The sequence below is a fragment of the Diaporthe batatas genome (genome assembly GCF_019321695.1).
Source record: "Diaporthe batatas strain CRI 302-4 chromosome Unknown Contig00002, whole genome shotgun sequence".
Classification (NCBI taxonomy): Eukaryota; Fungi; Ascomycota; class Sordariomycetes; order Diaporthales; family Diaporthaceae; genus Diaporthe; species Diaporthe batatas.
This window is the reverse complement of record NW_025408549.1, coordinates 2410625-2423212: the sequence shown is the minus strand read 5'-3', so window position 1 is coordinate 2423212 and position 12588 is coordinate 2410625. Positions and strand designations below refer to the sequence as shown.

Genomic DNA, 12588 nt, shown 5'->3' with positions numbered 1-12588 from the left:
GAGACGACCAGGACCAGGGCCTCCCGTGATCTGCTCCGGGATCAGCACCACTGCCACCGAACAGCCGCCCCAAAAAAGACATCGCTGCAACTGGCACTTGGGGCACTGGGGGCACAGGGGCACAGGGCACTGGTCCACGCGGCTGTTTTTAGCGCAATGCAAGGCACGCAGGCACGGAGATCTCGTCCTGCCAGCCTGCCAGGCCTGCGTCGTGCATTGGCCAGCCCAACGGCCGCATACTTGGCCGGGTGGTCCCAGCCAGCCAGCATCCGTCAAAAGAGAGCCCAGGGAGGCTTGGGAGGGGAAAGGGGTGCAAGGCCGCAGGCAGGCACCGGCAGTCAGTTGCATGACCATCGCCGTCCATCTGGGGAGAACCCAAGCCGGGCAATTGTCACTGTTTGGGCCTTGGGCTCTGGCTCTATGCTCACTTGCCAGCCAGCCAGCCTGTCAGGCCCACGGCGGGCCCTGCAGGCCAGTCACTAACACCCGGGCCGAGGCACACAGATCGGGCATACAACCCTCGTGTTTCACATACAGACCCTCTCATTTTCCGTCAATGACCTTTCAAAGGCACCATGCTACCTGATGATCTCATCTCACCTAGATGACTCTTTGAAACTCTCAAGACGGAATATGCCCCAATGTCACCGTTGCTCTCTGGCGTCACAAGCACACGGGCCATCATGGTTACTCGAACCCGACTGTGTGTCTCACATCAACATTGCTTCTACAGTACTTGAGTACTACCAGCAGCGGTGAGAGAGCACTGCAAATCAGATCTTTCTTCTTTTTTCTTCCTTTTTTTCACAGCCCCTGCGCGTGTGACTTCAGTGTCGTACGGCATTACACAGCAGCGTGCGAAACGGCGTCACAGCTACGTCGACTCTCGAGATGAGCATCTGCCTGTGTGATGATGATCATCTCGTCCAAACGTTCGGGTCCCCATCACAAATCTCGCCTGCGTGCCCGACGCGCAACTACCACGGCTGCCGCATTCCCCTCGCTGCAGTCTTCGCGTCCCGCCACGTGTGAGTGTACTCGGTCCCGCTCTCCATCCTTGTGACACCTTTGCCATTGTTCTGGCGCATGTCGCCTCAAGATATTAGGACGAAGTTTGGACGACGTCGGTGACAAGCGCCGGGGCCAGGCGCCGAGCCGACTCCGCCCATACCGAGATTGCCAGCGACCGCACATCATGCCCGGTACAGCGCAGGATCACACCCTTACACCCTTGCCTTGGGACATCGCATTGAGCCCGGCTTCTAGGGTCTGCGCCAGCTTAACGATCTCCTTCCCGGTAGGGCAGGTGGGTTCTTAGCAGAACCCCCCAGGATATACTCGAGCCGACGGGCATGCTCACTGGTGTTGAGTTTGACGGCCTGCCAGCCTGGGTCGTGTGCTCTGTTGCAGCTAGTGCTGCTGCCCTCGAGAGCCGCTCCCAATCTTACCGCGAGCCCGGGTCCGACGTGAAGGTACTGGAATGAGGCTCAAGTCGGTGACTGCGCGTGTGTGGTCCTGTTTGTCTTTAGAGAGCTTTCTCTGCATTCCCAAGCGCGACATCCGACCACGCACCTGTACGGAGTACGATTCAGTAATTATCCAATTTTGACCCCCCCCCCCCTTTGTGTCTTACTCACCCTGTCATTGTTCATATATCGAGCCAAGCACCGGCCAATCAAGCAGGTCACTCCGAAATGGGGCTCCGAGCACGCATGTTAGTGCTTCCAGTCTGTTTGAGAATAATGACGACTATGGGTTCATCGCCCCGAGATGCTTCTGTCGGGGGAGAGGGGGGAAGAGAGGTCGGGATTTCCGGCATCTGGACTGTTGACCGAGCAGCGGCAGTTACCATCGAGCCCAAATCCAGCCCAAACAGCCGGCACTAAAACCTTTGGTTGGCTCAATGTTCTTTGGCCTGGTAGTCGTAACGCTCTTGCTTCTGCTTCGCCCAACACATCGCGCTTCCTTGTGCAGCACCTCCTTCAGATACATCCCCCACAACTTAGTTCCAAGGCTTCAATCAAACTGGAGTGCCTCCGGCAGGACACTCCGAAAAATTCCCCGATCTAATAGGCTGACTCTACCGATACTCGCCTTCAGGTCCGGCACATTTATCCTGTGGGCCTCATGGGCCTGGTGGAAGTGACAGAGTCCATCTTCCTTGCCAGGGTATCTCCACAGTCGGCCCGGTTTGCACAACTCTATCTCTCTAACCCCGCGGTGGATGCTTTTGGATATGAGAGAAATCACAGCAATATCACGATACTTGGAGTCGAGATTTCTACAAATTCCCTACAGCATCTCTGGAACAGGGACAGCTCCACCTGACACTTCTTGATCCCAGTCTGGAGCAGATTTATCTCGACTCCCCATTTCCACATTTATTTGCCTTTGATTGCCTGGGGACTCCCTCCCCATAGATGCGGGTTGGTTATGACTATCTTGCTATTAAATAAAACGCAGGTCTGCGAAACACTCCGTCCCACAGTCACAAGCCGCGTGCTCTCTCTGGTACATTCTTGCAAGCTCATAGTCCGGAGTCATGTGGTGGGCCAAATGTCAGGGATGCCCTCTTCCCCAGGGACCCAAGCAAGGTGGGTCAGCAAAGCCAATTCGAGTATATCAGCCGGGCATAGTCCTCGGAAGTTCTGGTACACTAATTCGATATTAGATACTGAAGGCAAAGGGCCAGCCAGGCCTGAGCATGAATCTTATCAGAAGGCCCAGTGGCTCCGAACAGGAATCTGACCTGTCAAAGATGTCAATTGCAAGGGAAAAATATGCGCGTGTCATTTGTGCCGATGATGATCTTGGATGGCTTTGACATCCTGGACCTGTCTGACGCAGCTCCCAGTCGAATAGCGCCGACGACGCCCTCGTGCACATGTGTTTACATGAAAGGAAAGGTCGCACTGAGACACGCCAGCAGCACTATAGAAGGAACGTTCCCTTGATCCTAGCGGCTCGCAGACGCATGTCTCAGTTGAGCGAAACATTAGACCAGGACAACCACAGGGTTATTGATGAGAGGGTGAGGGAAGAAGCAGAACGCTCGTACAACCTCGTTGGTCCCGTCACGAGGGTCTGGTTTCTCCCGACTCGATCACATGGTCGAACTCCTGGCCCTGCTGATGCCACAGACCTGGAGGCTCGCCGCAGCGAACAATTCCAGTCCGTTTTTGTGTCATACGACAGCTCTTTTGTTCTTAGAAGCCCGGGCGTCCTACCTTTATACTTGAAGCCGTCGTAACACCGTTGTTCCACATTAACGTGTTACACGGTCTCTAAAGTTGTCACACATCCAAATGACCATTCAATCTAAGACACTGAGTCCCGCACATTTTGGTAAACCTTTTGGAAATTTTTGGCTTGATAGTATACGTATCTAGCCATTCACCCTCCCAGCGATGCAGACCACGCCTTGATTTTGATGCGGAGCCCCGCGGCGTAAAACACGCTGGTTCTTGTGCCCTTATTGTTGCCCGATCACAAGGCTAGATATGAGGCAAGAATTTTCCGTACGCCCACAACCATGAACCGTCAAGTCATTCAAGCCGGCAGACTAAATCCTGACCTAAATTAATGGGTCACTGGTAGTCGCCGGTACACACAACCATGGCGCCCCTCTTGAACCCATCGCAGACCTTCTTCCAGAGCACATCCCTTAGGCCCTGGACATGACACCCCAGGCACGGATGATGTTGTCGGTGTAACCGGCGAACAGGGTCTGGCCGTCGGCGGACCAGGCGAGGGAGACACACTCGGGGTCGCGGGACTTCTTGGAGGTGCCGGTGGCGGCGAAGTCGGGCTTCAGCTCGTCGACCTTGGTCTTCTTCTCCAGGTCGAAGATGATGATGGAGGAGGAGGTGGCGGCGCAGAGCCAGTATCGGTTGGGGGAGAAGACAAGGGCGTGGATCTCGTCGTTGGCGTTCAGGGAGTAGAGGTGCTTGGACTCGTTAAGGTCCCACAGCATGGTGGTACCGTCCTTGCCGCCGGAGGCACACAGAGATCCATCGGGGGAGATGGTGACGGTGTTGATGTAGCCGGTGTGGCCGATGTGGTCGGTCTGCAGCTTGCAGGTGGAGAGCTCCCAGACCTAGTCGCGAGTGTCAGCGGACGGCTCTCTTCCCAATGGTAGGCGCGTTTTCATGGTCGTGAGAGGGTTGGAGGATCAGTGCAAGGTGATTGTTTGTCTCATGGCCGCAAGGCTCTGAAGTAGCAAATACTTTGATAAAAGTGCAAAGCATCATATCGTAATGTAGGGTCTTTCTGCGGTTTCGCCGCCGCAGCGGGAGGGGAAAACGTACCTTGACGAGCTTGTCCCAGCCAGAGGAGACAATGACAGCGTTCTGGGGGTTGGGGGAGAAGCGGACGCAGGAGACCCACTCGGTGTGGCCCTTGTCGGTGATGGTGAACTTGCAGTCACCGAGGGTGTTCCACAGCTTGATGGAGCGGTCACGGGAACCGGAGACGATCTGACGGTTGTCGGCGGAGAAGGACACGGACAGGACGTCGTTGGTGTGGCCGACGAAGCGGCGGGTGGTGGTGCCGGTGGCGAGCTCCCAGAGCCTCAGGGTCTTGTCCCAGGAGGCAGACAGAGCGTAAGCGCCGTCGGAGGAGATGACCTGCCCGTCTCATCAGTATTCGAGTTCCACCTCTGCCCACGTTCTGGCGCATCGGGTTGTTTGTTTGTTTGGGTACATACACAGTCGGAGACGATGTGGGAGTGACCGTGCAGAGATCGCTTGGGGTAACCGTACTGGGACTCGTCACGGGTGAGGTTCCAGATGATCAGGGTCTTGTCACGAGAACCAGACAGGAGCATGTTGGGGCTATCGCATTGTAAGTCAAACAGGTCTCGACGGATTACTTCGACTGATCGTACTTCTCGATGGAGGTGGCGAGGGAGGTGACCCAGCCATTCTGCAGGGAAATCAAATGTCAGCTGAGCTGTATCCATACTGGGAAGCTTCTATTCTGGCCGGTCATGGTCGTTGCCGCCGCCAAACTCGTCAAGTACGCTCGCTCGGCGGGGTCGCAAACATGGCAGCTGGGGGTCAAACTTACGTGGCCCTCGAGGGTGCCCTTGAGAACAAGCTGCTCAGCCATGTTGAGTTTCTTTGCTGAAATGGGATCAACAAAGAGGAGGTCTGGGGGTCTAGGAGGGTGATGGTTGGGCTTCAATTGGCTTGCAGGTACAACTTCAAGTTCCCAAGTCGTCGCAAAGTCAAGATGTTGGTGGATGGAGGAGAGTGTGCGATGAAAAATGGCGAGCCAATCACAAAGGTCATTTTGATAGCAGACCTGCCAGCTGGCGATAAGCCCTGGAGCTGCCGCCCCACCACGACAGCTGGCTGCCGGCTCCAGACCCATACAGTACGTACCTACCTGGTATGTACGGTATGTACGGTACCAACGGTTCTGGGGCCGAACTCACTTTTGGTCAAACAGACCCAGCTGCAACCAACATTAGTGAACGTTGGCAGGCTTCTGACGAGCTCCTTTTGTGTTCGCTCACATATCTCATGAGCAATCAAGCAGGAGTGCCTTCTGGAATTCTGATCATCTACCAGGAGATGCTAGCAACAAGTTCGTCCTCCATCAAAAAGAGATACAAGTTCAGACTGACAGCTGTCCTTGATCTGCATGCACATTTGAAGACATTGCTGCTGTGTCTACTTTGCAAAACGAAGTGAATGGAGAGAAAAGCTGATACCTGCACCCACTCTTCAGTGTCCTTGGGTCCTCATGTGCCAGCTTACTGATTCCAACACCAGTTGCACAACAATACTCTCAGATGACACACCGAGCTAGACACAGAAGAATCCTTAAGGATGCTGCTTCATGAGATATTGTTTCTGAATACCTATACTGGGGCTTATCCCTACTCTCCCAGCTGGCTTACTCCGGCTTCCTCAAAAGCAAAGCCTGTCCAGCAGAGCCTGTCCACCAATGTAATTGCTGCTCACAGCTGTCTCAACCTCACTCAATCCAGTTGTCAACTTGAGAGATCTCAAGATACTCCCACAGGCCTCTCTGTAAGCAAAGCAAGTGCTCTCAACCCGGTCACCATGAAAGCCTCCGCCTTTGACACCCTCAGACAATGGCGCCAATGTGGTCTATTGTCCGGCCCTGTTGTCTTTGCCGATGCGCCACATACACCTGGCGAGTAAAATCCTCAGGCGCATGGCTTCAGACCAAAAGTCTCATCGGGAACCGGTCATTCCGTAATGGCATTTATCAGAGAATGCCTTGGAACCCGCACACTCAACTCCCCAGCCATTATGTACCGAATAGATGTGGGTGCGGATGACTGGTTCGCACGTACTGCTCGGGCCTTGAGCAGTTCGGGACGTGCCGCCCGAGTTCCTTTTGACTTCTTATGCCAATATGGCGTTCTCTCTTCCCACTGCATCTGCAACAGCAGGCTGTCATGATCACTTTCCTGTTCCTGTGCCAGGGCCTCCTCAGCCCTTGCCCCGCAGAGCATCTTGAACTTGCATGCGCTTCGCAGACCGTGGCACTTCTCGTCTGTGGAACCTCTTCTGCGCATTGACGACCATGCTATGATCCGCGACATCCCCTCTCCCCGTGCTGTCTGCTCCGTTTGCGCGCCCCGACTCCTGCAACAGCTCCTTCATGGCGTCTTCCCACTGGTTGTAGCGCTCCCTGGAAACTGGGTTCTTCTCAGCGGTGCTCCGCATATCCTTGAGGCTCGCTTGTTTACTAGCTCTGACGAGTCGCCTCAGAGCCTCCTCAGCCTGCTTAGCCTGCAGAGCTGCTGCCTCGCGGATCTTCTTAGGGTCGCCTCGCCAGTCGGGGGTCCCGCGCTTAGCTGTGCCTTCGGGGTCTGCGTCGTGGCTAGGGACCGTCACGGACTCGACATCGGTTGGTGTTGACTTGTAGGTGTGTATGCTGGGGAAGTCGGGGAACGACTTTGGTATGTAGGCCTTTGCGTCCTTGTCGTCCTTGCCACTGAGCCTCTCGTCCAGGGTTGGCAGGTCCATCGTCTCGCCGTCCAGGAACATTTCCGTTGTATATGTCGCCTTGATCCTTTCTTGCGGTATTGGTGGCCTCCGATGAGGTTTTAGATGGGTCAGGTCAATATTGAAACGCTTCACCGACTGGTCAAAATCGGTGGGGATGGCTTGGGATCGGCGAGCACTGTTTGCGATCAACTTGACGTCCTCGACGAGAGAAGAAAGATCTATGTATGAGTCGTCAGCGCGCTGTGACGGTCACGTGTCGGCGCGAAAGTTGCGCAAACTGACATGTCTCCGTCATGTGTGTGAAGCTCTCGAGGGCCTCCGGGGATGCGGAGTCGAAGCCGACGTGGCCAAGCGCCAGGGTGATGGCGCGCCGCAGCTCGGTCCTGTGCTGCTCGTTGAAGTTTGGCGGGCCATGGACTCGAGTGGCCGATACAGCGGCGATGGGGGATTCGGAAGACTGGACGGTACTCGACGATTGCGTGCGCTGTCGCTTTGCTGGGCCTCGGGTGTCGTCGATGGCTGGTGACGCTCGCTTCTCTGGCGAGTGGGAACTCATTTTGACAGGCGCCAGCGGTCTATTGCTGTCCTCGCGAGCTTGACTGTTTCTTGGATGGCCGAGAGGGCGCGGCAGATTATGGCGCCTGTGGCAGCGGCGAAACGAGGACTTGCAGATGCGCCGGGTACGAGGTGGGCTCGACGTCGCGTGAAGTTGGTGTACAAGAGCCGCGGGTGCTGCGAAGCAGGGAAGCTTGGGCAGATGCAGTGTGGCCCGAGCTCAACCGCTGCGAGATGTGTGGGGCTCCAGCCCAGATTTACAGGGATTATTGGTGCTTGGTACCCGTTCTAGCGCCTAATAAGCTGCAGCTTGGAACTGCAGAGTATTATTTTGAGGCTCAGGTTCCCATTGTGGAGGAAGGGGCATCAACCTCTTCTTCCATGCTCGGCTTCACCTAGTATGTCATCCATCTGTGCATCGGCCCTGGCGAGTTTCTAAGACCGACCGGGATCTTTCATCACAGACAACTGTGCAGGCATCTGTGCAGGAATCTAGATCTTGGCCCATGATAAGACAAGTGTCTTGCTCAGGCTTGCAAGGGAGCCGCCTAAGATAACGGTCTCGCACGTGTCAGGATGACTGGCTGGCTTATTATGGAAATAGGGGGCCCGCCCGCTGATCTGAAAATAGGATATACACTACTTGCGCGTACCTGAATAAGTACACGTTGGCCCTGTCCACTTTTGACAATCCCCGGAATTCCCTCGACGTTGACTGCATAGATTGTATAGATCCATCCTACTCCTTTGTCCCCTCCCCCCAAAACCGATCAATATGCACGATCTCGAGGTACTCCAGAGTGGAGGCTACAAGGACGCAGCATTAACGAAGCTCAAGCTGACATGTCCCTTGCCAACATTTCCCACCGAGATATTCGAATTGGGGTCAGCCCTTGAGCAGCTCGATCTCTCAGGCACGGGGCTTTCCTCGTTGCCCGCGGAATTCGGCCGCAGCCTACCCAATCTGAAAATTGCCTTCTTTTCCCAATGTGCCTTTTCTACATTCCCTCCGGCCCTGGCGTCATGTCCACAGCTCGAGATGGTTGCCTTCCGGGGCAACAGCATGACTTCGATACCCGAGGATGCCCTCCCTCCCCGGCTGAGGTGGTTGATCCTGACAGACAACAAGCTCTCGTCACTCCCGAGAAGCATAGGCAAGTGTGACAGGCTGCAAAAGTGCATGCTTGCAGGCAACCGCCTGCAGACACTACCTGACGAGCTGCAACATTGCAGGAAGCTCGGTCTGCTACGCCTAAGTTCCAACAACATACGGACCCTCCCAGACTGGCTATTCAGCATGCCTGAGCTGGCCTTTCTCAGCTTTGCTGGCAACCCCTGTTCCGCGTCTGAGGACATCGCCCTCTCCGACGACAACCAGCTAGGACTCGCGCACGTGAGCTGGTCGGAATTGGAGGTCCAGCACACACTGGGTGAAGGAGCGTCTGGCATCATCTCGAAAGGGCTATGGCGCATCGATCCAAGCACCACAGAGGAGGTAGCCATCAAACTCTTCAGGGGCGCGCTTACCAGCGATGGCACGCCCGAGGATGAGATGGCAGCGTACATGGCGGCTGGGCAGCACCAGAACATCATCGACGTCCTCGGGCGGATCCACGGTCATCCAGACGAGGCGAACGGCGCCTTCAAAGGTGGCCTGGTGATGCAGCTTATTCCCCCTTACTATCAGACCCTGGGTCAGCCTCCATCGCTTCTGACGTGCACGAGGGACACCTACCCTTCGAACTTGACAGTATCACTAGACAATGCTCTGAGAATCCTGCAGGACATCGCTGCCGCTGCCGCTCACTTGCATTACAAGAAAATCTCACATGGGGACCTGTATGCGCACAACATCCTCACCAGCGAGGACGGCCACGCCCTCCTGGGTGACTTCGGTGCGGCAACAGTCCATGGCGGCAAGGTCCCGCCCGTCGTGGAGAAGCTGGAGGTCCTGGCCTTCGCCCACCTCGTCGAGGACCTGCTGGGTCTCGTCACTGTCGCCACAGACGAGCAGCGCGCGGTGGTAGCGAGGCTGCAGCATCTGCATCAACGGTGCTCCGCAGAGACTGTGCCTGCTCGACCTTCGTTCAAACAGCTGCTTGTCGAGATACCACGGATTCATGGGGGCAAAGCCTCACCTAGGCTCCCTAACTGAGCCACTTCCTTGTCGGTAATGCGTGAAATTTTGTCTCCTTGTCTCCTCGTTATTCTTCCCGATGCGTTTAGAAGCGGCCCTCTGGGCTAGAGAACGAGTTATAGAATAGAAACCACTGGCAGAGAGGAAGCAAGAAATAGAGCAACCAATAGAAGATAAAGATAGATTACGGACAGATAGCAATGGTTGTTTAATGCGACGAGCATCACCATGTCAAAGCAATGCATTTAGAAAATAGAATGCACAAAAATACAACACGACAAACAAACCACATACATACGAACAAGTATTTACCTTGCTGGCGTCCTAAAGCACCGAGAACCTGATTTCAGCCGCCTCTCCTTGATTGTCCGAGAGCTTCCTCCAAATTCGAACTACAATACAAAACCCGCTATCAACTATTAACAGGTACATAAATACTCTTGGCCTGGGAAAGATCAAGACGTCCGCCCATCCACACTTGACACTCCGTTGGCGGCCAATTGGTAGAGAGGGCCATCGACGGTAGTCCACGTTGGACCTCTGGGATGGAGGTAGATTGGAAAGCTATCTTATCACAATATGCCGTCGGGTTCGACCGGGGAAGGATAAACAAGCAACGGCCATGAGACCCTACTTGCAAGGGGTCGTATTTTCCGACAAGTTCTTTTTCCGAATACGACTTCGGAATTCAGCGTCGCCTCGAAGCATGCATCGGTGTCCTCCCGAAGATGGCATCACCTGGGCACACATTCTTGATACCGATATAATATAAGGGGCCATGCTTCGGAACGGGACTCGCTCGAACACATATAGAAGTTGCCGCTGCTGTGATCAACACAGCTGCTTCACTGAGCATCCAAGTAGGCTGATGAGAAGCTATTCACTTTATTGTTGCCACACATGCTCAAAGGATTCGGGTTACTGAGGCGCAAGTACCACGTTGGGGACTTCAGCAGGAGAAGTCTCTGTTGCCCATCACAGGAGGCAGCAAGCCCCATGCCGGGTACGAGATATCTCGCTTTCCTTCCCATATTCGGTGTCAAAACATGGTTTCCGGGTTCGGCAGACGCAATGATAGGTCTGTTCACCCTGGAGTTCAAAGCATGATTGGTGGGAGCAGGTTGAAACACTACAAGGTTGCAGAGGTTTCGAGGACTCGTGGTCACGAACAATCTCAAGTCCTGGACAGAGACTTGTCTCACCGCCCATGGCTTGCAGTAATCATGTTGGCAACCTCTTGGTTCAGAAATCGGCCGAAGTTGCTATTGTACGTCTCAAGTGCTAGTTACCTAGGTACACGTCACCATCTCACCTTGCACAGATTCGACCACTATCTTAAAAGGGCCTATCAGGCTCGGCTGAATTTAAAAAGTTTGATTTCCGGGACAAGCATCTCTCGATGAATCATCGTTGCAGCTGATGTGACAACAGGAATCCTTAACTGCTGCCACCAGTTACAAGAGGTTAGGGGCTGTGCAAATAATCTCATGAGGCGCACACTTGTAATCGCCACCGAGCAAGTTTCATGACACCTTCAGAGAAGCAAGTGAGATACGTTGAGCTCGAACCTGACTAGAGTTTCCCCTTGGGCCAAGCCAAGATGCTAGACTTCCAAGGTTGTCTGTCTGCAAGACAGGACCCCAGAAAACTCTAGAACCCCAGGCTCCAGGTCTTTGCCAACAAAAAGCGAGACAGGCTGGAACCGATGTGCTGAATCTCATCTTAGAGTCTAGCAGTAGGACTTGCTTTATAATGATAAGATTTCATAATAGCAGTACAGCAGAGTTTTCAAGGGCCTGAAGGAACCAACAGGCTTGGGAAGCAACTCCAGACGCTTGAGGTTCGAGTCTACACAGCAGCGGTGAGGCAGTGCTACACTCGTTATCTATGAGGCAACCAAGGTAATGGCCAGCTTTCCCGATCCTGGCAGGGTAGTATCCACGTCCCAAAGCTCACCTGGGCAGCATTGATTGTGAACTTCTAAAGGTCTTTGCTCATGAAGCTCTACATGAATACGCTCCATTCACTGTTTTTTTCTTAGTGATTCAGGCACCTATCTGCCCCCACAGGTATTCGTTGTCACATTGGCACAGCTACATTATCCAAGAATCCTAAGCCCCATTATGGGCGCTCCTGTAGCTATTATTGGGGCTTAACTTAGAATACTCTCCTGAAATCAATTGCGTTGCCAAGAGAAATTGTACCAGAGGCGGTGTTCAAAGGGTTTGCCATATTGAGCACCACTTAGGTGCCCTTCTAGATAATAATGCGGCTTTTTAGTAGACATGCAGCAAAGGTGTTTGGAGCTTGCAACCGTAACGCCCTTAATCCTTACTGTCTCCCACCGATGAGCCCCACATGCATCCCATTCCCGGTCCAATACACAAGAGCAGCCACAGAGTACATCAAGTAGCACTGAGTAGGACTACGACTGGGCTACACACAGAGATGTGGACGGACAGGTGCAACATACGAGTACGACGCCATGGTCAAAGGTCTAAGAGGGCTTTGATGATCTGATTATGGCCTCCTGTTGCTCCTCGAGACGGTGAACTTACCGTACTGGGAAGAAAGTCCGCCACACACACCGCACCCACACCGCGTCCCAACCACATGGCTGAGGTGTTGGTACCTAACTTAAATATGCGTCAGGTTCAGCATTCTGGAGGCCAAGTCCTGTCCCGCAACGGACATCCATGCCCGTCAACACACAGCACACAGCACGCGGCCGCGGCGGCCCGCCCGCCAATCTCGGCCGCCGGCGAGGAATCTCTGATTCAATGCAGCTCCCGCGATACCAGACATCCCGGGCAGGTGGAGTTGTGGGCGGCTTCTAGGCCGTTCTGGACCTGTCTAGGACCCAGGACCACCTGGGCAGGACCAGTCCTAGTCTTCCCACACGCGAGT

The 12588-nt window shown here is 54.4% G+C and overlaps 3 protein-coding genes across 3 annotated transcripts; 1 reads left to right on the top strand and 2 right to left on the bottom strand.

Moving 5' to 3' along the window:
* Window positions 1–483: 483 nt before the first annotated feature.
* On the bottom strand, window positions 484–5239 carry KVR01_001289 (guanine nucleotide-binding protein subunit beta). Its single transcript, XM_044782441.1, has 6 exons — window positions 5068–5239; window positions 4886–4923; window positions 4706–4832; window positions 4308–4625; window positions 1638–4096; window positions 484–1515 (listed from the first exon to the last, which is right to left on the bottom strand). Exons 1-5 carry the CDS (start codon window positions 5107–5109, stop codon window positions 3665–3667), a joined length of 957 nt encoding a protein of 318 aa, XP_044649244.1. The 5' UTR covers window positions 5110–5239; the 3' UTR covers window positions 484–1515; window positions 1638–3664.
* Window positions 5240–5834: 595 nt separating this feature from the next.
* KVR01_001353 (uncharacterized protein) lies at window positions 5835–7703 on the bottom strand. The gene is made up of 2 exons (XM_044794769.1): window positions 7272–7703; window positions 5835–7207 (listed from the first exon to the last, which is right to left on the bottom strand). The coding sequence occupies exons 1-2, from the start codon at window positions 7543–7545 to the stop codon at window positions 6468–6470; spliced, it is 1014 nt and encodes a 337-aa protein (XP_044649308.1). The 5' UTR covers window positions 7546–7703; the 3' UTR covers window positions 5835–6467.
* Window positions 7704–8319: 616 nt separating this feature from the next.
* KVR01_001784 (uncharacterized protein) lies at window positions 8320–9699 on the top strand (the record flags this gene model as incomplete). Its single annotated transcript, XM_044787856.1, has 1 exon — window positions 8320–9699. The coding sequence occupies one exon, from the start codon at window positions 8320–8322 to the stop codon at window positions 9697–9699; it is 1380 nt and encodes a 459-aa protein (XP_044649739.1).
* Window positions 9700–12588: the final 2889 nt, after the last annotated feature.

Excerpts from the sequence above, each read along its gene's own strand:
- KVR01_001289 (XM_044782441.1), bottom strand. The coding sequence starts at position 5,109 with ATGGCTGAGCAGCTTGTTCTCAAGGGCACCCTCGAGGGCCAC. Across the intron at positions 4,924-5,067 it reads AGGGCACCCTCGAGGGCCAC|AATGGCTGGGTCACCTCCCT; the intron begins GTAAGTTTGACC and ends ATTTCCCTGCAG. Across the intron at positions 4,626-4,705 it reads CCCACATCGTCTCCGACTGT|GTCATCTCCTCCGACGGCGC; the intron begins GTATGTACCCAA and ends TGAGACGGGCAG.
- KVR01_001353 (XM_044794769.1), bottom strand. The coding sequence starts at position 7,545 with ATGAGTTCCCACTCGCCAGAGAAGCGAGCGTCACCAGCCATCGACGAC. Across the intron at positions 7,208-7,271 it reads CACACACATGACGGAGACAT|ATCTTTCTTCTCTCGTCGAG; the intron begins GTCAGTTTGCGC and ends ACTCATACATAG.